Source organism: Ictidomys tridecemlineatus, chromosome 6 (genome assembly GCF_052094955.1).
Source record: "Ictidomys tridecemlineatus isolate mIctTri1 chromosome 6, mIctTri1.hap1, whole genome shotgun sequence".
Taxonomy (NCBI): Eukaryota; Metazoa; Chordata; class Mammalia; order Rodentia; family Sciuridae; genus Ictidomys; species Ictidomys tridecemlineatus.
The window spans coordinates 135,064,258-135,087,718 of NC_135482.1; the positions used below are offsets into that span (position 1 = coordinate 135,064,258).

Genomic DNA, 23,461 nt, shown 5'->3' on the forward strand with positions numbered 1-23,461 from the left:
AAGCTTTAATATATGGACCTTTAGGGTACACCCAACACCCAGACCATAGCATGACTACTGAAAACAATGAATTAAAAAATACTTCATGTATATTTGCTTGTTTTAATCTCCATTATTAATAGTCTGAATGATGAATTTTAAAAACAGCAATAAAAACTTGGAATAATTTATCCATAATAAACTTAAAATAGATTTATTTTTAAATATGTTAGAGCCAAGTAGAAGCAGCAATTAAACTAGAAGCATTTCACAGGAAGTCAATTTTATTGAGGCATTAATATTGCTTTTAGCTGTAAAGGTTTTCATTAGCCTAGAGAGAAAATAATCAATAACATCAATGTAAATCCACATAATTTAAAATAGCATAAATTAGAAGTTTCACTCAATGATAAAGGAGTGTGTAGTGTGGGAAGGGTTTAGTCTCTCCACATTAATACTCTCATTTAAATATACAGTGGTTTATCTCATATGCTTGGATGATATGGAGCTGTTTATCCTAAAAGCATGTATTAAATTCTCATTTTAACTTTATATGTTCATTCATCTATCAAGTAGGTTTTATGACAACAGTTTTCAGACCACTGGAGGTACTTAAACTTCAACCACACATACTTCTGGATTATGCAGAAGGGCAAAAATGGGGATTGATAAAGCCTTATGGTGGAAGGAAAATCTGTTTCCTTTAGAGAAATTTTGAACTTTTGAAACAATGGGGATTGTGGGGATTTTAGTCACTCTCCTTTCTGTTCTTTGGAATTCAAGAGAGCTGTAGATTAATTCATTGTCTAGACATTTATTAATCATCCTTTGGATGCCAGACACTGTATGTTTGATTGGCAATCAATTGATATTCATACTCTGAATATTACTCTCTTTACCTACTTATTTTGAACTTTAACTTCTTCACCTAAAAAAAAAAAAACAATGGCACTTTTATAATTCTTACCATCCATTTACCTGTCAGGAATATTAAGAAGTAGTATCTATATTTCAAGTGTAGGCAGAAAAAAATGAGTAATTACCTAAATTTTTGTCAAAACAATGTTGAAAGAAAAGAAAGTGTAATTAATTTCTCTGAATATTTCACATTTGTTAAAAAAATCTGTATTCTGAAAAAAACATCTGCATTCTGTTTATTCTATACAAAAACAATAGCAATGAACCAGGAAAAATATTATAAAACATGTATTGGACAACATTATTATAGGGAGTATTATAGGGAGTGTCTATAATTTGACCCCAGTTTAAAAAATTGACAGGTAGGTGTGGTGGTGCATGCTTGCCTGTAATCCCAGTTACTGAGAAGGCAGGAGGACTACAAGTTCAAGGCCAGAGCCAGCAACTTAGTGTTAGCAAGACCCAACAAATATATACAATAAAATAAATAAAATAAAAAAAGGGGACCAGGGACACAGCTCAGTGATAGAACATCCTGGGTTCAATTCCCAGTACCACAAAAGGCAAAAGGTATTGTGGGGCAGGTCACTCAGAAAACACACCAAGTCCTTGATTTGTCCAAATTGAAGAGTCTTTATTTAGCCGGCTGGCAACTGCTCTCCCGCAGGGCCCATAACTGTTTCTGCAAGGAACAGCCCAGAGCCTGAGCATTTTAGGATATTTAAAGGAAAAAACTGCAAAAACCACATCCAGGTTGACATAGATGCAAGCAAGCAGGTACAGAAGCTGAATTGGGCAGTTAGCGAGACAATACATGGGTACATTGGTACTTCCCACGGGACTTTCCAGGTTGGCATAGCAGTAAGCCAGCAGAACGGAAGTGGGTCAAAATGACCCTAGTGCAGCACAAGTTAGAGAATGGTTACTAAAATCCAGACAATCTCTGACAAGGTGCGTTGCCCAAGAAAAATGGAAACCAAAGAGAACAATTTTACGTTGTGCCAAGGCCAATGTCTCGGCTTGGCACCAGAATCACGAGGCACTCACAGCTTTGTAGGTTCAAACAGCAATTCTTTATTCCCGCTCTCACACCGCCTCCACACAGGTCCAGGGGCCAACACGTTCTGCCGTCTCCCGCACAAACCACCTACTCCATGAGGCTATCTCCAAATCCCATTTTAATCTCATGAGAACTCAATGGGAACAAGCAGCAGGAACACCCTAATCCCAGCAATAATCTTCAATCTCCAACTTCCCTAAAACCCATTATCTTAAACTGGCAACGCCTTAAACTCAAGGAGCCGGTTACTTCCTCAAACCTGATCAGCTCTAAACCCGGATCTGCCTAGGTCCTTGAGCAAGGTCACCTCATTAAAGCATGCATGCAATGTCCCATCAAATGTCCTCTAAGCAGGATGGGGTACGCTTGGCAAGGAAATTTCGATGCGTCATTCCTACTTGGTAATGGCCCTCAGCCATTTGTGTTGCCAAGTATGTTATGCTAGGTCATTATTAAAGGGTACAGAGGTGGGGCTTTCCCATGGGAGAAGCATTTCTTAGGATATGGAGTCTCAGGGTCAAATGGAGTCTGTTTGGTCATTGCCTCCTATAGCCTGGCCCATAACAAAGATAGAAGCATGAAATCCTTCAAGAGCAAATTTGTATGATCAGCAGATATAAAAAGATTATTTGCTGTTTTTCTCTTATGTTCCCATTCTCTATTCTCCTAATGTCTGTACTCTATTTGTATTACTTTCTTTCTTTTCTCTCCTTCCCTCTCTCCCTACTTCCTTCCTTTTTTATGTAGCAAGCATAGTCTTTATCTTTTTTTAACAAAATTGACAGCTAAAATTATATTTTAAAATTATATTTGTTGTGTATGGTATGTTCTGAAATATATATACATCAGAATGGTTAACTAAAGCTAATTAACATATGCATTACATCACATGGTTGTCATTTTTGTGGTAATAGTATTTAAAATCTACTCTCAGCATTTTTCTTTTTTAAACTGTCCCCTCTCCATGCTGTACTTGGGATTGATTTGAACCCAGGGATGCTCTACCACTGAGCTACATGCCCAGGCTTATTTATTTTTTATTTATTTATACCAGGAATTGAACCCAGGGACACTTAACCACTGAGACACATCCCCTTCTTCCTCCTCCTCCTCTTCTTCTTCTTCTTCTTATTATTTTGAGACAGAGTCTAAGTTGTTAAGGGCCTCACTAAGTTGCTGAGGCTGGCTTTGCACTTGCTATCCTCCTGCCTCAGCCTCCTGAGCTGCTGGGAATACAGGCGTGCGACATCATGCATGGCTTATTTCTTTATTTATAAAGAGACAAGGTATCCCTATGTTTTCTAGACTGCCAAGTATGTTATGCTAAGTCACTATTAAAGGGTACAGAGGTGGGGCTTTCCCATGGGAGAAGCATTTCTTACATGATGTGGAGTCTCAGGGTCAAATGGAGTCTGTTTGGTCATTGACTATATAGCCTGGCCCATAACAAAGGTAGAAGCATGAAATCCTGGACTCACATTTGTGATCCTTCTGCCACAGCCTCCTGAGTTGCTAGTTGCTGGAATTATAGGTGTGTACCACCACCTCCAGCTCTTATTTATTGTTTTGGTGAGAGGAGATAGTCACATGTTTTATTATTTTGGTAGTAATAGACTATACTAAGTTGTTAAACTTCCTTATCTCCTGTTACTTCAAAAATAATTTTTATATTCACCTAAATTAAAATCAAGTATTGAATAGAAATGAAGATATGCTTAGGTATACCAGGTCTCAAAAATCTTCATCAAACAAGAAATATCCCTGAAAATACTCTTGAAGGAAGCACTCTAATAAGGAAAAGAACTACTAAAAAATGTAAGAGAAGACTTGTGCAGTGGTGCACACCTGTAATCTCAACTACCCAGGAGCTTTAAGTCAACTTTCTATTGCTGAGGCAGGAGAATTGGGGCTGGGGGAATATAGCTAGAGATGCTAGCTTCAGTAATTTAGGGAGACCCTGTCTCAAAATCAAAATAATAAGGGCTGGAAATATAGCTCAGTGGTAGAGTACTTGTGCAAGGCCTTGAGTTCATTTCCTAGTACTTGAAGAAGAAAAAAGTGAGTAGAAGTTACATGAACTTATATCAAAATACGATTCTTTAAAAATCAAGTAGATGGAGCAGACTGAAATAAGCAACTACATAGGTAAATTGAATAATGAATTTTTTAAGATGAATTGAACTTGAGTTATTGAACTTGCATAATTTAATTATTTCAGATGAATTGAACTTAATGTAAGAAGTGTATTTTATTGGGCTGGGGGTATATGTAGCTCAGTGTTAGAAGAATGGCCTAACATGTGGGGTTATAGGGTCAATCCCCATTGCTGCAAAAAGCCCCCCAAAATGATATGTTTCATCTTATAATCTTCACTGAGGGACTGCTGTTTCCTATATACATACAGGTGTGAAAAAAAAGAAGGAAACTATTAATCTGTGCTCATTCTTAACCGTGGAGAAGAAAAGATTTCCTCTAAGGTAATAGGGTAGTCCTTTGAGATTCTGGGAATCTCTGACCTGCCTGATTGCTCTCTACAGATACTAAGAGCATCCAATTTATGACCTACTTCTGGGGGCCTATAACCTTGACCTTACAAGATTTCTTTGCTGAGTCAGTGGTCAAAGGAAAAGTAATGGGAAGCAGTTGTAGTAAATAGATAGATAGATAAATAGACACATAACATAAATCCCTGCCAACATTTGAACTCAGATCTGCCTTTGTGGTCTAGCCAACTGTTTCAGTCAACTTTTCACTGCTGTAAAATACCTGATGAAAATAATGTAGAGCTGGTAAAGTTTATCTGGGGACTCATGGTTTCAGAGGTCTCAGTCCATAGATGGTAGATTCCATTGCTTTGGGACCAAGGTGAGACAGAACATGAATCCTTCCAGGGCACATCCCAGTGACCCACTTGCTCCAGTCAAGTTCACCTGCCTACAGTTACCACTCAGTAGGTCTAATCAAAATAGGATGGATTGATTAGGTTACATTTCTTGCAATCCAATCATTGCATTTCTGAATATTCCTATGTCAACACTGGAGCTTTTGGGGGACGCCTCCTATCCAAACCATAAAACAACCTTATTAGCCCCAAATGGGACCAACACAGAGAGAACAGAGCTGGGATATGAAGAAAGACTGCATCCTCTGGAGGGTGGTTTGTGGAAGTGCCCAGAAAGGGCTTCCATTTTCACTTGTCAAGGCTGGTTTTTGTTGTTGTTGTTGTAGATGGACACAATATCTTTATTTATTTATTTTTACGTGGCACTGAGGATCGAACCCAGTGCCTCACATGGACAAGGCAGGCGCTCTACCACTGAGCTAGGAGGCCCCAGCTCTATCAAGGCTATTTTTGTTATTTCCTTAGCTTCCATTTCTTCCACAATCCACATAATACTAATTTAGACTACACCAGACTCTTCACTGCTTCCCCAAGATGGCTAATGACAGTTTTCTATTCTGATTTGTAGATGAGACAGCTTGTCAGGAACTTCAGTCTCTGATCAGGGAGCTCAGTTTCAGCTCCCAACTTTTATTAGCTCCATCTCTAATCTCACATGGACATTAAAACATGGTTCCTTAGCAATGAGACCTATTCTAGATCCCACAGCCTCATAAGTCATTGGCTTCAGCTATCACTTACTACTGTGTTTTGCTTTAACTCTTTCAGTTTCTGGCATCTGGAAATCTGGAAATTTCTCTTGCCTGATTTTTTTTTTTCTGTCACATCTTAGCTGTGAAAAATTTGCTGAAAAAGTTGCTCTGTCAGGTCTTACAGTTTTCTGAACTTCCCCTAGGAAGAGACACTCAAGCCTCTGGTTGGGGTTCCATGGCCCCCTTCACTGGCTCAGCCAAGGGAGACACAGCCAAGATTCCCTCTCTGGAGATCCACAGCACCTTAACTCCCCTTTTCTCCTTCTTTCTTATTCTCCATCTTTCAAGTTTGGGAAAACTTTAGTATCTATAGCAAGATAAACAGACACTTATAACATAAATTCTAAATCCTTTGCGTTTGCCAGGTCTTTAGCTTTGGCAGCCTGAAAGCTAAGAATGGACTCTTTTGTTCTCTGTGTTCTGCTGTGTCATCCTTTCCCTGAAGCAGGAAGATGGAATGCCACAGCTGCCAGGGCTGGGGCAAGGTCGCAGGGAACAGGGAACACTGGAGAAAACCCCTGAGGACATCTGAAGATATTATTCTTGGGGCTGGGGGAATATAGCTCAGTAACAGAGTACTTGCCTAGCATGCAGAAGGCCCTGGGTTCCAACCCCAGCACCAAAGGGAAAAAAAAAAAAAGTTTGTGGTGTTTATAATCCCCAGCCAGAATCCCATCACTATTTCTGTTATTTTTCTAGTGTTTTATAATTAGCTGGTAGGTGTATTTAGTACGTTAACCAGAAATTTAGCTAATTAAATAATTTGGTAGGTAAACTCTGTGATAGTAAAACTCTTACTCTAAGTTTCTTAAATTTCAATGAGCTATTTACTCACTTCAACGCATTTGTTCAAACATTCAATACTCACCAAGTACCTAGTAATTATCAGCTACTGGGCTTTCTGCTGGAGGAAACGCCAGGACAAATCAAACAACCCATTCTCTTTAAGATGTTCCCTTTGTGGTGGAATCCAGTCGTCCTGTCATCAATACATTCCCATTCTAGCAGAATGTATAGAAAAGAGAGCAAAGAAGAAGAAGCCACTCATTCTGGCTGGGGAGATAAGAAATATCTTCACAAAAGAGAAGACCCTTGAGTTGGCTCTTGAAGAAAGAATAGTTGTTCAAGTAGTGAAGGATGGAGGAATCCACCTTGTGTGGTGGCAGAAGGCAATCAGAAAGAAGAAGCCAGTGTAGTCCCATAACATAAAAGCTGAAAACTGAGAGGTTGTCTGGATGTATGAGTAGGAGAAGGGAAGAGGCAAATATATCTGTGAACATTTGATCACTGTGCTTTAGGGAAAGTATCTTTGCTTAGAGATGATTTTTTTTCTTTTTTTTTTGGGGGGGGGTACTGGGGATTGAACCAAGGGGCGCTTAACCACTGAGCCACATCCCCAGCCCTCCCCTGTTTTAAAAATATATTTTAAAATATCTTTTTTTTTTAAATTTACTTTCATGTGGTGCTGAGGATCGAACCCAGTGCCTCACATATGGGAGGCAAGCACTCTGCCACTGAGCCACAACCCCAGCTCCCATATCCCCAGCCCTTTTTATTTTTTAGTTTGAGACAGGGTTTCACCAAGTTGCTCAGATGCTTAGAGATTTTTAAGCAGGGAAGAAAAATAGTGTCACAAAAAGGGTGGGGTGGGGGAGGAAGGGAGGAAGAGGGAGAGAGGAGAGCCAGAGAGAGGCATTCAGACACAAGGGGGTGGGTGTTAGAAAAAGAGCACACCATGTGCTTGGGAGCAAGGAAACAAACTAAGATATTACAACGCAACTTTGCAATCTTCCACTATCATATTAGCGCAGGCCCTTATATTTCTCATGAGGTATAAACTTTTTAAAAACTAAGATCTGACTGTATCTTACAACAAATTAGAATTGATCAATTTCCATTGGAATATAAGGGGAACACTCTAAAAGTAAATATATGAAGTTCATGTTTGCATACCACGGGTGGAGAGTCCTACAGACAACTCAGGAAAGATCTTCCATCAGGTTGTTGAAAGTTCTTTTTATGAGCATATTCTTTGGGTCTTTTGGGGGGCTGGGGTAGGGGAAGTTGAAAGTAAAAGGGCTGGGGGCCTGAGGCATAGTTATAGCCTCACCATTTAGTAAACATCATATTCTGTGTAATACCTACCCAGACGTTTTAGTTGCATTTTGTCTTCTCATCTTTCTCTGAATTCAAGTTGAGTACTTTTTGTGTGTATAATTCTGTAAGTTCTTCCAATGAAACAATGGTGATAGTTTACCATCGAGTTCATTTATGTACTAAGTCAAATGTATGAATGACTAGAAAATAACTTACATTAAACATGTACTTAGCAGGGCATAGTGGCTCACATCTGTAATCCCAGTGACTTCAGAGACTGAGGCAAGAGAATTGCAAGTTTGAGGCCAGCTTCAGCAATTTAGTGAGATCCTGCCTTGAAATAAACAAACAAACAAACAAACAAAAAGGCTTGAGGATGTAGCTTAGTGATAAAGCACCTCTAGGTTCAATTCCCAGTATAGCAAAGCAAAACAAAAAACAAAACAAAACATGTACTGGAGTATAACAATTTTATTTGATTGTCTAGCACAGATTAACAATAAGGTAGCAAACAAGCCAACAATCTCAGTGGCTTAACTCAATGAGAGCTTATTTCCTATGCTTGAGGGGTCTGCTGTGTGGCTAGGAGATTCTCCAGAACAGATGCCCACTGTGTGGTAGATCAGCACCCTGAGTTGCTCTGATCAGGAGGCACCTTCATATGGAGGTGTTGTTTTCACCATGACCACTGGAGAGCAAGAGTGGGCTGACTGTGGACTACTGTGCAGGCAATTAAATGCTTCTATTACAGATGTGACCCAAGTCACTTCTGTTCACATTTCACTGTCAAAATAAATCATATAAATAACCAAGGCTAACTTCAAGGAGGGGAGAAAAAGCTATCTTTTCATGTGTCAGGCTCAGAAATATAGTAAGATAAATATTATAGAAATCTTACAAAAGAAAGGGTGATAGGCATTCCAGAGCAAAAATCAATTTAACTTAAGCATGTCATAAAATAAAAGACCATCCTCTCATTTTTTCCATCAATAATTGAAAATTTGTTTGGTGTTACTTCACTTTATTATGTCCATAGGAATGGGCTACCAGAGGTTTCTCATCAATCCTAGCTCCCAAGCTGGTTGATTTAGTGGAACCTACAAGACTTCTGTGATTTTTCCATATGTTTTGTTCTTTTCTTTCTCAATTCTCATATGTGCAACCATCCTTGTGAGAGATTTTCTGTATGGTTCTAAAAGGTCTTAGTCTATGTTTTCAGAACTCATTATTGCTTCTTGAGGATATGCGTCTATTTTACACAAAGGTTTTTGGTGTGGTTAACCCAAACAACTTTGACCCAATCGATCAATAATATCTCCATCTTGGAGCTAAGGTACTTATTAATAAGAGGCCACCAGGGTGTCCCCAGAAATTCAGCACAGGAATAATGGCAGTTGATCTTATTGCTAAATAGGAGGGGAAAAAATTGGCTCCAGGGTATTAGGAAAAGAAAGAACACCATTAAAGTAAAAAGTAATAAGAAACTGAGGTTTTCATTTTTCCTATAAGCATTTGGGACAAAGTCAGGAAGTTCAGGGTCTTTCCTAATTATTTTGTGTTTACCTCTTTTGCAATTCTTACCACTCAGTAAGAGTAAACAGAATGAGTATGATGTGTTAAAACAGGAAAAGGAATACTTCTCTACCTTTCTGTTTTAAAATTAGAATGATCAGATTTCCCTGAAATGTTTTCTGAGTTTTTTTTTTTGAAATACATATATCCAAATACAAAGGTGTGAAAAATTCACACTAGATTTTAACTGGAGGTATACATAACAAAGTGTGGTTTGTCCATATTTTAAGAAGTTAGCTACATTAAGAAATAGAAAGCGGGCTCATATGTAGCTCAGTGGTAGAGCATTGCCTAGCATGAAGTCAACTGAGTTGGATTTCCTTACCAAAAAACAAATAACATACCGCTCTCCCTCCCAAAGATTCATGTTGTCAAACTATCTTAAATCTTAAAGTAAAAGTTAGAATTAAAATACTTTATAATATTGTGACTCAAAACACGAGTAGTTTTTGAGATTGTTAGGAAAGAGGATGCAGAAAATAATGTTCAGGCTTGAGAAGAAATTGAAACCAAGCAACACTGTTAAATTTTTTTTTTCCAGTGCCCTATTGCGAGTGGTCCCTTCTCCAGGGGGCAGCAGAGATACTCAGGAGGGGACCGAGATTGGCCGACTCTCCCGGGCCGTGCCCGCGCAAGGCTCTGGGGCTCCTGCTCCCCGGGGCGAATTGGCGGGGCGCGGGCGGGAGGAAGAGGCGGAGAGGCGGCTTCACAGATAAGCCTTCGCAGGCGAAGCTCTCTGCCCGCCGGACGGGAGGAGGGGGTAGCAGCCCGATTAAAGAAGCAGCCTGGAAGGAAGGAAGGAAGGAGCGAGGGAGGGACGGGAACAGCAGTTGCAGGAGGAGGAGGAGGAGGAGCAGCGAGCCGGGCTGCAGCGGCGCGGGAGGAGGAGCGGCCCCCTCGAGGCTACGTTTTGTTTTTGTTATTTTCCATCCGAATAGTTCTCGCAGGCTTTCCCCCAGCACAGAGCGCGCCGCAGCCCGACGGCCCCGACCTTCCAGGTGACAGCCGGTCACCCTGGTAGGAGTCAGCTCCGCCCCAAGTCACCCCCCTCCCGCCCACAGTCCCATTCCCCGCCCAGCCTCCCGGTGCCTGCCCGAGGCCAGCGCGGCGGCCGCAGCGGGCTGCAGCGCTGGAGCGGGCGGTGGCTGGGGCCCTGGGCGAGGTGCTTTTACCCTGCAAACCCGCGGCAGAGGAAGGGGGAAGTCGGCCCGGAGGCGCGAGCTGGAGAAAGGAGGATGTCCATTTAACCCGCACCCTCCTGCCCGTCCATTGCTGGGCGCTCGTCTGGGTGCCAGCAGCTAGAGCCTCCGAGACGTGCCCGGAGAAGTGCCGCATGGGGCAGGGCCGCTGAAACACCGACTTCGGGGTCTCGTCGCGCCGAAACGGGCGCGGGGGCCCGTTGTGGTAGTTGGCACAGTTTCGGCCCCGCCTTCAAAGCCAGCGCTGGGAGCGCGGTGCGCCTGGTCTGCCACCCCGCTGCCCTCGTGAGGCGCGAGTTATGGAGCCGCCCAGCTGCATTCAGGATGAGCCGTTCCCGCACCCCTTGGAGCCAGAGCCGGGCTCACCAGCGCAGCCCGGTTCCGGGAAGCCCGGCGACAAACGGTTTCGGCTGTGGTACGTGGGAGGGTCGTGCCTGGACCACAGAACCACGCTGCCCATGCTGCCCTGGCTCATGGCCGAGATCCGCCGGCGCAGCCAGAAGCCCGAAGCGGGAGGCTGTGGGGCGCCGGCGGCCCGAGAGGTACTCCTGGTGCTCAGCGCGCCCTTTCTGCGTTGCATCCCCGCGCCCGGCGCCGGGGCCGCAGGGAGCGCTGGCCCCGCGGCCACGCAGCCCAACCCTGCAGTGTTCATCTTCGAGCACAAGGCACAGCATATCTCACGTTTCATCCACAACAGCCACGACCTCACCTACTTCGCCTACCTGACCAAGGCGCAACCCGATGACCCCGAGTCACAGATGGCCTGTCACGTTTTCCGCGCCACAGACCCTAACCAGGCAAGTCCCGGGCGCGGGGGTGGGCCTGGCTGTTGAGGGTGCTAGAGCAAGACTCCAGGGCAGGGACCCCACTTTAAGGACCAGCAGTGGTTGGGCTGCTGGCGCGCGCGCTCCACGTGGCGCGCTCGAGTGCTCCGCTTGCTAGTCTCCTGGGACCCGAGAGTGGGCGAGAAGGCGTTTGGTGGCTGGGCGTGCGGCCGGAGCTGAGGGCTCACAGACTCAGGGAGAGGGAGGCGGCGGAGAGCAGTCCCGGGACAGAGGAAGAGCTGGGCTTTAGGGGAAGACGCGGGGAGAAGCGCGTCTTGGGAGTTCTGCGGTGTCAGGGGTGTGACTGCAAAGAGCTTGCCCGTCCTCCCCTGGTGTTTTTGTGCGTGCACGTGTGAGTGTGTTATTGGGAACGGAGGAGAGGGTTGGGTTCCTAGAGGCCCTTGTTCTCAGTCTCGTGGAGCCCTGCACCTTAACCCGTTTGACCGGTCGAATCCTGATCACAGCAGCACCTGCAGGTATCCTGTCCCGCAGGCGATTTCCAAGCCGAGTTTAGGGAAAAGTTACTAGACCTTGTCAGTTTGGCAGCAAAATTCGAGTCTGTGTTTGGATGTTGTGTGGGAAGAAGACTTTATTTGCGTGTTGACACACTCTTTGGTTTTTTTTTTTTTTTGACACACTCTTTGGAAACAAAATTAATACATACTTGGGTGACTTAAAAACCCGTGTAATAGAAGAGGTTTCAAATGCCATTTACAAAACTGGTTTTCTTTTCCATTTTCACCCAGTAGTTTACAAAATCTAAGTGTTCTATTACTAAACTTAACTTTGACTTCCTTCAAAACAGGTACAGTCCTTATCTAACAGCGACAGGAAAACTTTACCACAGTGATTGTGCCTTTGAAAGTAGGCTTTAAAAAATGTGTAAAGAGTTTATTTTTAAAAAACAATATGAAAAGCCCATAGTGCTGTTTTAAAAATGATTATTTAATGTTGATAAAGTACTTTAAGTTCTTTGGAAAAATAGAGGTGTCTAAATATAAATAAATAAAGTCTCAGGTTGGACCATGTGGTGTTCTTTTGCTAGCTGGGAAATTAATAATAGAAAGATGAGAAAAACACCCTATAAATAAGGTTTAATTTTTGTCTTATTTCATAATTCCAGGGTCTGTAACTGAAAGACATTTTGTTTGACCAAGTCTTTCACAAAAGGCCAATAGATGAATTGAAGAAAATAAAAGTTTATTGTATTTGCTTTTATCACTTTGCAAAATACTTAAAACATATTAATAATCAGAACTCTTAGTGTGAACACAGCAATTTTAATTTGTGATCACTGTTACATATATGGCAGATTGCCTTGGTATAGATTCTCTCAAAATCCTAACCATGATTAGTGAATTTCAGTTTATGCTCATTTGTTCAAAATTTATTTTTAGCTCTCATGTATAATAAAATTGAAAAGTTTCTGAAAGTTATCACCATCTTTATTTATTTAACATGTTTGGTTATGGCAGTAAGGAGGAATAAATTGCGTTTTTCCAGGACTTAAAGAAATGTTTCATGACTTGGTATTTTGTGTTAAGACTTTTGTTTTTGCTGTTGTTTGCTTTTTTTCCTCAATTCTGGTACATGACACATTATTGCTAATTTCATTGTTGTCATGGTACCTTGGTTTCTCAACAGTGACTGTTGAGCCCCTGCTGGACTCAGTGGTTGGCAATTAAAAACATCCTTTTAGTCTTCCTCATTATATATTTAAGTGTTAGAAGAAGAATGTATTATTACTTTATAAATACTGTGTTTAGGCCTATTCTCTTTTAGTCTAGAGGCAGCAGTTGAAAGCCATATGGCTTTCTGATAAAAGAAAAAAAAAAACAAGCCCCAACTTTCATGTTCATTGTCATTTCCCAGATGAGTCCTTGATCTAAAGATATGGACTCTTATTTGCTCTGAAATAAGAGAATCCCTGGCAGAGGATCATTAATTTGAAGGGTCAGACATCATATCTTTAGGGATTATCTCCAGCCATTAATCAGTGGTACAAACTCAAATACCAGAGAAGAGAGCTGAGGTGGACTATGAACGACTGGGTTGTGGGCATCCTTTCTCAGAGTGCTACCCAACTCCGATGGAAGTTACAGATATGAATGCAAAGCTCAGTGTTGCCCGGACTTCCAATTTCCCAAGATAAAGTGGAAATCTGAAATTTTCTGTTGGACTTCACATTTTAAAGTAATGGCAAATGTTTTAAACTTTTAAGAATCCTCTCTGGGCCAAACAATATATATTTGAAGGTTGGCTTCAAAGATTGGTGGGCTGCCACTTTGGACTTCTGGTATATTTGTTGAGTGGACGAGTGCAGTCATCAACACTGTCTTGTTTCCTACATTTTCTTTTGGGCATCTGAGTTTACTCCATATAGTTCTCTTAGGAGGGAGAGTTGGGATCATTGTTTTTCAAGAATTTGTCTTAATACTCCCAGAATTGGTGATTCTGCAGGGAGATGTTTCAAAGGGATGGGTTCAACATATTTTTATCATCCAGGAGTATGCTGCATATGGAGTAGTTTCTGGATGGTTCTGGGTACCCTTGCAATCAGAAGGAAGAAGACTGGCTGTTTGCTTTGTCCTGAATTCTACTTTGAAAATGCAGAATTATTTATTGGACTTGAGATCATTGTTAAGGGAGTCCCGCTGTTTTCTGCATTCACTAAACAAAGTATGAAGAGTAGCCTAGAGCAATGAGCCTGCCTCTGTCTCTCATGCCTGTCGCTTTGTACAGTGGACCCATCTGTAGGATGGTAGATCTGTTTCTTTTGTTGTTTACTATTATCATTTTTTGGTCTTTTTTCTCCCCGGTCTGAGGTCTTAATCTGCCTTGACTCCATGGTAGAATAAAAAAATTTTTTTTTATCTGGGGCAATTTTTTTATTGTGAAAGGGGGCACCATTAATAATTATACAAGCAGAACAAATTATAAATCTTGACTGTTCAGGGCAAAATGGGACCTATATTCACCATAGGAAAATTGCAAAGTTTGTGTTCCTGCTGGGACACTGAGTTGGAGGATTGTGATTTCTAATAGAAAATGATAATATTGGGCTGGGGTTGTGGCTCATTGGTAGAGCACTTGCCTAGTATGTGTGAGGTCCTGGGTTCGTTCCTCAACACCACATGTAAATAAATAAAATAAAGGTATTGTGTCCATCTACAACTAAAAAAAATTTTTTTAAAAATGATAATGTGCAGATTATCTACTGAAATCTCTTTTCTGACCTCAGAGTGCTGTGCCTGTAGCTTGGGTCTGGGGAGTTGCCATGGTGATATGCCCTCTGGCTTCATATCTCTTTGTTGGGCAGTCAACTTAGAGACGTGAGTCCAGAGCTGCACTCAACCAGAAGGGCCTAAAGCACAGTCTCTTCTTTCAGGTGCAAAGAGAGGCGGAGATGGGGGTCAAGTACCTGACAAAAGGAATGGGTCCCACTTACTTAAGCCTGTGTAGTCTTATGGAGGAGAAATGTCAGGCTTAGCACTTTTCAACCTAACATGGATATTTGAACTAGGAAAGGAACTAAATACGTATATTCTTTAAAACCTCACTGGCATAGTTTGTGTTGTAGACTTAGATCCCATTGGGGAACCGAGAATACCTGATTCTTTCCTTAAGATCTAGCATAGATCTCTAACGTTTTGCCACTACTTACCTCTGTCTGCTTTCTGAAAGAGACTGCATAACATTACCTCAGTTTCTCTATTTAAAAAGAGTTGTTTATGTTACGAATATTTTACAAAAAAAGCAGTTATTGTTTATGAGGATTAGAGATTAAAAGTATTAACATTTGCATGAGACTTTGACAGTGTGATTTTATTTCATAATTATGGAATGAATGGATATTTAAGACAAAAACATGGTAATTATAGTTTTATTGGTTGTGTTTTATGAATATAATTTTTGAAGTTTGCAAGGATGACTTTAAAGAGATTTTACAAATTATATGCCTACAATTAAAATAATGAATTTAATTTCAGTTCCTTCCAGTTCTTAGTTCTCTGAATCTGCAGTTTTATTGTTCCTCTTAAAATATTTATTGTCTAGGCTTTATTTGTGTAACCAGATTTCAACATCATTTTGTCAATATGTTTCAAAGAGGCCAACTCTTAATTCTTTATAGTTAGTGCTTTCAGTGGATTTGGGAATATACTTATCAGAAAACTAGAGAAATTCAGTTTTTATCTCTTTCCCTCTTTCTGCCTTTCAACTGGTAGATCTGTTTCTTTTGTTGTTTACTATTATCATTTTTTGGTCTTTTTTCTCCCCGGTCTGAGGTCTTAATCTGCCTTGACTCCATGGTAGAATCTTGACTGCAGTCTGGAGTGGGGCAGAGGTTAAAAACTTGTGTGGAGGGCCTCTCAGCTGCAAGGGAGCAGGCACCTTATGATGGGAGCCACATTCTGAAGATCAAGGCTGTATCAGCTTGATTACCCTAAACCAGAAGTTCTCAATCTTGAATGGGTATGTAGATCAGCTGGAGGGGTTGTTAAAACAGACAGTGTAACCTTCAATTTCTGAATATGTTTTTGGTGATGCTCAGATTACTACTGACCTGGGGACCAGGCCAGAACTATTGCCCTAAATTATTGTGTTCCTTTGGTTGGTCATATGACCATTTCTGTTCTCTTGGTAATTTTTACAGTCATTCTGAGACTAGAAAATTTAAGGTAAATGTAGGTAGGAATAAATATCTTACTACAGAAGATTTGAAAGAAATATTGAATCTTTTGGTATAGTGGCATCTTCCCTAGACAGACATTATTTGCCATCAGACCGATGCATATATTGAATGAAAAAGTTGTTTTCCAGTGAAATGTTTTAAGTTTGGTAGATGGAATAAACCATTCATTTTGGGGGGAGGGATATATCCTAGTGTCAAATAATGATAGTCTTTGTAAAAATGAAAACTTTATTGGCACTCTGATAAACAGTACCAAGACATATTCTATTCAAATGCCTTTTTCTCAGTGTATAATGAGTGAATTCATCATTTGGTAAGGAAACTAATGATTTTGGTGAATTTTCTAGATTATCTTGTGTGTTATTTGTGTCAGACAAAAGATACAAGTCAGGAAAATATCTGCATGCTTGATGATTAGTAAGAAAGTTGGCAAAAATAAATAGATTTGACAGTTTCGTGAGTAAGATGATGGTCAGACCTAATAATTGTTGCAAATAATTCTGTTTACTCCTGTTTTTAATTTCAAGGTCTTTGTTTTGTTAAAAATATCTAGATGATTGTTTTTAAAGTTTTATTTCATTTGGGCTACATTGGCATATCTGAACCAAGCCAACATGCAGTTATTTGCTTGTACCCCATTATAAAATTATGGACAGATTAATTATGATTTTACTTAATGTTATATTCAGAATTATTTGAGTAGAAAAAGATTTTACTTGAAATGTAGTTTGCATCAAATATTAATGCAAATTTAACAATTCATTGGATTTGTTACCAATCAACCCAAGGTTTTCTTGCTCAATTCCAGATAGAAATTACCAGAATAAAGATCAGCAGAACCAACCCATGGAAGTTTTATTGGGGCGTATGCTTGAGAACAAGGAAGAAAGCACCTGGTGCAGGGTTCCTGAGCTGGCTCACTGAAGGGCCACCACTGGGAGCCTGGGAGGACAGGGAGCTCTTATAACCCTGTCACTGACTAGGGCAGGCGCACTTGGTTGTTGCAGGGGACTCGGGATTCTTGCACTTGTTCCATTGTCTTTTGCTCCCAGCACCAAGTTTTACACTTGACACAATGATCTCCCATTTGTGTAGAGTCCATCTGCCTTTAACTCACCAAAGATGGTGGAGATGCTCACTATCACCACCCTGGGTAGATCCTATTGAAGTCAGGGTCTGGCACTATGCGCATGTGGACTGGAGGTGTGGGAAAGTCTGTAGCAAGCTTTGGTAGAAGCTCCTGAATCTGGAAATCTTTTGAACCTAGAAAGGTCTTTTGAAAACAGCTTACATCATTATCCTTAAAAAGGTTCTAAACAACCCATAAATTCTGTGTTTACATTTTCAGAGGTTATTTAATATGGTTTTGATATCTGTGATTGTGTGACAGAGGGACAAAATATGAGTTAAAAATTTTTTTTTCCAGTAAATCATGAAATAAGTTTGTGTAGCCCCACTAAAAGGATATGAGAGTTATTGTTTTTGAAGTTACTGATCTCTTCCAAGTTTCATTTCTTGCAAGATGTTGGGGTTTGAAAGAGGATCTCCAAATAATGGAATATTCCTGGCTAAAAATAGAAACCTAAATTTGCTGCTCTGATTCTTTTATTTTAACCAGTTGAATAGTCATCACTTCTTGAATTACCTCATGAATTTCTAAAATTCTCAATGTTAAAAACATGGAACCTGTTGCTCTCCATCTTGTATGACTTGTGAGTCATAATAAACTACTCATTATCAATGTCAGACTCTAGGTCAAACTTTCTGATTGAGCACATCTAGTAATTTTATTTATTTTTATTTTTGGTACTGGGAATTGAACCCAGGGGCACTTAACCACTGTGGCACGTCTCCACCCCCTTTTTATATTTTATTTAGCGATAGGTTGTCACTAAGTTGCCTAGGGCCTCACTAAGTTGCTGTGGCTGGCTTTGAACTCAAAATCCTCCTGCCTCAGCCTCCTGAGCCACTGGGATTACAGGCATTCACCACTGTGCCTGGCATCTAATAATCTTTTATATTTCAAATTGGATCTTCATATACATTTTCAAGAATGGAATGTGTTATCTGGACAAATACATTATGGTTTAGACCTTTTACAAATCAATAAGTGAATTGTTTCCAGGCCCTAGATGGCTCCCAGCTTCTTCAGTTCACTCCTTGCCTTGGTTTCACTCATTGAATTCCCATTGGCTGGGCAGAGAGAGTTTCTGAGTTTACCTAAATTAAACTGATAGCTTTCCTGCTTGGTTTTCCAGATAGTTTTTGTTCCTAGGTTGTCAGTTGCTTGTTCTTTAGGATACCAGTTGGGATACCTCATTAGCCTGTGTTCAACATTCCTGATGCTGCAGCTCTATTTGAAGACCACCCAGTGCCTTCAGCTTAACTCTTTAACTATTGTCCACTGCCTGCCTGATTGGATGTTGTTCTAGTCATGGAGTATCTGGTGTCTGGTCCTTACCCGTTCCTGTTACCTCCCTCCAAGACTGTTCCATCTGTGTACAGATTTTATTTTAACTCCCATGGAATTTTGCAGAGTCCTGCTGACATGAACAGAGTAGTATGGTGGGCATGACTCCTCTGTATCCATTAATAATTCTTTTTCCTAATTTGAAGTGGGTCCAGTGGGCAGATATCTGTATACTTTCTAACCACAGTGTTAAAACATTCTGAAAAGGATGGTGGTGTTTGTGGTCCGCCTTTTATTTTTTAACCTTCAGCATAGATCCTAACCTTTCTAATGGGCAAATCATTCTGTTGAAATGATGTTAAATTTGTTTGTAATAAAGTATATTATTAGTTATAGCAATAAATTATCAATGAATAGCTTTATGCCATCAGAGGTCTGAAAGTTAATTGGCAAGCTTCCTATTGGAAGCTGGGTTGGAGAAATATATTTGAAATTGTATTGTCCATTTTAATAAGTGGAGTCTGAACATGACAAAATTAAATCTAAATATATGAGAAAGTGAAGTAGTTCTTTGGAATAAAGAATATATAAAAACAATCTTTGTTTTCTCAAGTATTCTCACCTAAGCCCAATTTATAGTTCAGTAAAAATTGTTTTCTCTCTTTTGCTTGATACATCACAGTTATTCAGCATTCAATTTTATCTTTCGTACCCTAAACTTCTAGGAGCCAGGTGAATTATAGCAATCGTAGATGCATAAAATAATAACCAATTTCTTTATGTGTGTCTATTTTCTGGACTGGAAATTCATAACATTAGCTTGGAAGGATTCATTAAAACACTGAGTACTGGGTGCTCACCCCCATAGTCTCTGATTCAGTGGATCCAGGATGTGCATGTCTAACAAGTGATATTGATGCTGCTTGTTTTGGTGAGTACTGCCCTAGACCACAGATTGGCAAACTGTGGCCTTAATATTTCTAAGTACAGTTTGTTTGAGCACAGCTTATTTGCTTGTATACTGTCTATAGTTTCAAGCTATAAAGGCAGTGTTGAGCATTTGTACAAAGATTCCCCAAGTCTAAAATCTTTATCTAGCCCTTTACAGAAAAAGTTTACTAAGCCCTGCTCTTAGTCTTGTGGAAAAAATAAGGATTTTTATTCCCATTTTATAGATGAGAATAATAAGGCTCAAATAACCTTTCTAAAGACCTGAGCCAGTAAGTGACAGCTGTTGTTTTAGTCAGCTTTTTAGTTTCTGTGACCAAAGGACCTAATCAGAACAATTGTAGAGGAGGAAGAGTTTATTTGAAGGATCACAGTTTCAGAGGTCTTAGTCCATAGAAGGCCGGCTCTATTCCTGCAGTGAGGCAGAACATCATGGTGGAAGAGTGCGGCAGAGGGAAGTAGCTCTCACATGGTGATCAGGAAGCAGAGAGAGATTTTACTCTCAATATACAAAATATGTACACCAAAGCCCATAGGCCCCAGTGAACCACTTCCTCCAGCCACACCCACCTGCCTCTAGTTAGCAATCAGTTAATCCCAGCAGGGATCAGTTCACTATAAGCCAATCATTTCTCCTCTGAACCTTTTTGCTTTGTCTCACATGTGAGTTTTTGGGGAATACCTGACATCCAAACCATAACAGATGTGATAGTTCACCCTCCATGTGTATTCTAAAACCTACTTTGTAAATTTTTATTTATGATTCCTAAATTTATCACTATAGCTTAGCCTTCTCCTCTGAGCTCCAGCTTTTTTCTAAATTTTCACCTGCATCTGTAGTTGCTGATGCTGGTCATCTAGGAATTAGAGTTGAGTCCTACTTTACACTTCTTAATTTCAGTCCCTGAGGAAAGTCATACTGCTTCTGCCTCAAACACTTGTTTTAACATGTCCACAGTAGCATGGCTGCTGCCATCCCTGGATCTAAACACTGTTATCTCTTGCTAGCACCGTTACACCACCTTTTAACTGTTGTCCTTGCTGTATTCCTACCATCCCATCAATTCCTTCTTCCACAGAGCAGCAGGAGTGGTCCTTATAAAACACAAATCAAATCAGGCTCCTTTTGCACTTAGAATAATATGAAATCATGTATTGTGTGATCCCAGAGGAAGGAGTGCCTATTTTCCTCCCCAGTCTCATCATTGACTAACACTCTCCAACATGCTGCCCCTTTCAGCCATATAAGTCTTCTCTCCTGTCCTAACAAGCTCTACTCTTAGATCACTTGAAAGCTTTTGCATGTGTATTTTCCTATTTTTTCCTTAGCCCCACCACCATTTGAGCTTTCATTTTAAGTTTCAATTGTCACTTCCTCAGAGTGGCTTCCAGTAACTATCTGAATGAAGTAGGTAGCCCATTTCTTCCCTAAAATTTTTCATAACTAATTTTTTGGGGTACTCTTACCACCTCTGGAATGTAAGTGTCTTATGAGGAGAGCTCTTGTCTGTTCCTGGTTGTATTCCCAGGACCTAATTCTAAGGCAGGGATTTATTCTAACCAGTTGACATTAAGGTAAGAAAGAATTGGACCTTATCTTTAAGGAATTTAAGTCCACAGGCAGAAAGAAGTCTACTGGCAAGCAGTACATACATGTTCCCATATTTTCTGCCTTTAGTTATCATTATCTTTTACAAGTATTGGTTGTACTGTGTTTGCTCAATATTATTTTTTTTCCTAGGGAATGCTTTTAGAGACATACTGCTTATAATATTAAATGGGATATAAAGCAGACATTTTTAATAAGTAATTTATGTAATTTCTGAAAATATTTTGTAGACCAGTATGAAAAGGGCTTTTTTTTTTTGTCTTTTCTACCTAATCAAAACACAGGAAGTTTACTAATATTGCATGAATATGGGTGTCTCCATGGCCTATGTGAATGGAGCTTTTGGAGACTGGAAGATGTTCAGCCAAGGTGGTTTTGCAAATTCATTTTACTTCAGTTTGGGCTTTTCACTGGAAACACGATCTCATTTGGAAGGCAATAGTTACATAGTTCTTGAGAGTGACTACTGTAAATTTTACTGCCAAATCTAAAACTGACCTTTTTCTTTGGCCCTGATTTTTAAGTCCTATCCTAACAAATAGGCAAGGTAGGTCTTTTTAATTGTAAAGGGAGGGAGGAGGGAGGAGATGCATCTGAGTGAGGACAGATATGGTTTATGTCCACAGTGAACTTTTGACCAATGATAAAAGGTAGAGTTTGTATTTGGGACTTCTTTATTTGCTAAACTAGCATGCCCTTGCAACAGAATTATCTCTGCCCTTGCATTTGTTTTATCTAACTCTTGTAATAAGAGCATTTGATAGGTCAAGTAAGCTACAAGTAAGGTGGTGTTATTCTTTGCGCTGTTGCCTTAGGTTGGGCTTCTACTCTAAAGAAAAAAAAAACACACTAAGAAAGATAGTTTTATTCAAGTGAAACTAAAAAGTGGCATAGTCACATGCCTTTATAAATACAGGCCTCCTTTGTATAAAGACAACTCCACACCCTTTTAAAAGGGCATTTTCTCCTCCTTGGTAGTCATTTTATTTCTGAGTAATACCCACCTCCATGTTTCCTCAGCATGGGAAACTTGCAAAGAGCCTGGGAACTCTTATGGTAATGGGTTCTGTACAGCTTTGCCCTTTACTCCATTGATGAAGCTGTGCATGTCTCATAAATGTGCATCTCTGTTTTGTTGTTGTCCTTTATAATGATTGAAATGATCTCTAAAACCCTGTTTCTTATAAGTAAACTTGGTCTGAAGACAAAAGTGTCACTGCTGGTGCATTGTGCAAAACAGCAAATATAGTTGCTTATTAAGGTAGAGGGCAAATATGTAAATGGACAGTTTCATAACATTTGCTTATTCACTAAGGTTGTTTTCTTTTGCTCCTGGAGTGGAGGTTAAACTCACAAGTCATTTCTGTAGCAGGATAAACTGCAATGTACATACTGAACATGAGAGTTGATATTTGTTGTTGGTATTGGATTTGAATCATGAAAACATTACCTTGTTTACTTAGGAACCAGTTTTTGTGCATGTGATTGTAACAATTAATAGCTTATTTGGAAATCTTGTTTGCTCTGAGCTTTCTTCTAAGAGTAGAATTAATCAATTCTGGATGTTGATAGTGGGAACTGATATATGTGTGCCCTGTAATTTTTTCTAAGCTGCCTACATTTTTCATAAATCAATTTTTAAAAGCCACACTGCCACCATGAAAGAAAGTTACAATAAAAGCTTTTCAGATACTTAGAGCTGTATAATTCAAGTGAAGATTTGGAAATGATTAGTTTATTAAAAAAATATTGTTTTAAAAATTCTTGTACCTGATACTGGTCATACTCTTAAAGTATGCACACACACACACACACACACACACATTTTTTTGGTGGGTTTTTATCTTCAGAGAATAAAATATTCACTTATTTTGTGCAGATTGGGTATAGGAAACTCCTATCCTTAGGTCATATCATTCTGTATTTTGATCATGTTCACAAAGATCTGTCTTAAACAGAGAGAATGACTGTAGCTTGAGTTTTAATTTGCTGTTTGGGGTGTTGCAAAGGAGAAAAGAACACTTGTTATTGACTGTACAGGTATGACCATGTGAAACAGAAATAACAGACCTCCAACCATAGAAATCAGATTGGACCCAAGATGTGGAAGCTCTGGGCCCCTCTCTCTCATAGTCAGTATGTAACATGAACATGAACAATCAATCCATTGATGTAGGTTGTGATTTTCTTGTTTTTCCTTTGTTCATGACCTCATTCATTCATTCTCTCATTCTCTCATTCCCTCAACAGCCTTTTCATTTTTTTTTCAGATTGTTTCCTATATGCCTGATACTTTGTTGAACACTGAAATGGAAGTAAAACAAATGTGTTTGCTGCTTTGTGGATCTTATATTTTTATGATTGAGTGAGATAAAACTAAGTGAAAAGCTGAGTGCTTGACCTACTTGAGTCTGACTCTAAGCCCCACCACTTGTGGTTTTGGGCAAGTCCCTGTAGCCTTAATTATTCTCATCTGTGATATGGGAATGGGGAAATGT

The 23,461-nt window shown here is 40.0% G+C and overlaps 1 protein-coding gene across 3 annotated transcripts in view; it reads left to right on the plus strand.

Moving 5' to 3' along the window:
- Positions 1 to 10,149: 10,149 nt before the first annotated feature.
- The window catches only part of Tbc1d4 (TBC1 domain family member 4), a 185,284-nt gene continuing 171,972 nt past the window's right edge, over positions 10,150 to 23,461 (plus strand). Inside the window, exon 1 of one of the 3 annotated variants that reach the window (XM_040281403.2) lies at positions 10,150 to 11,276. In XM_040281403.2, the coding sequence (XP_040137337.2) occupies positions 10,779 to 11,276 (498 nt within the window). In that variant the 5' untranslated portion in view covers positions 10,150 to 10,778. The remainder of the gene's footprint in view (positions 11,277 to 23,461) is intronic. The other 2 variants (XM_040281406.2, XM_021726092.3) reach the window with 2 other exon arrangements.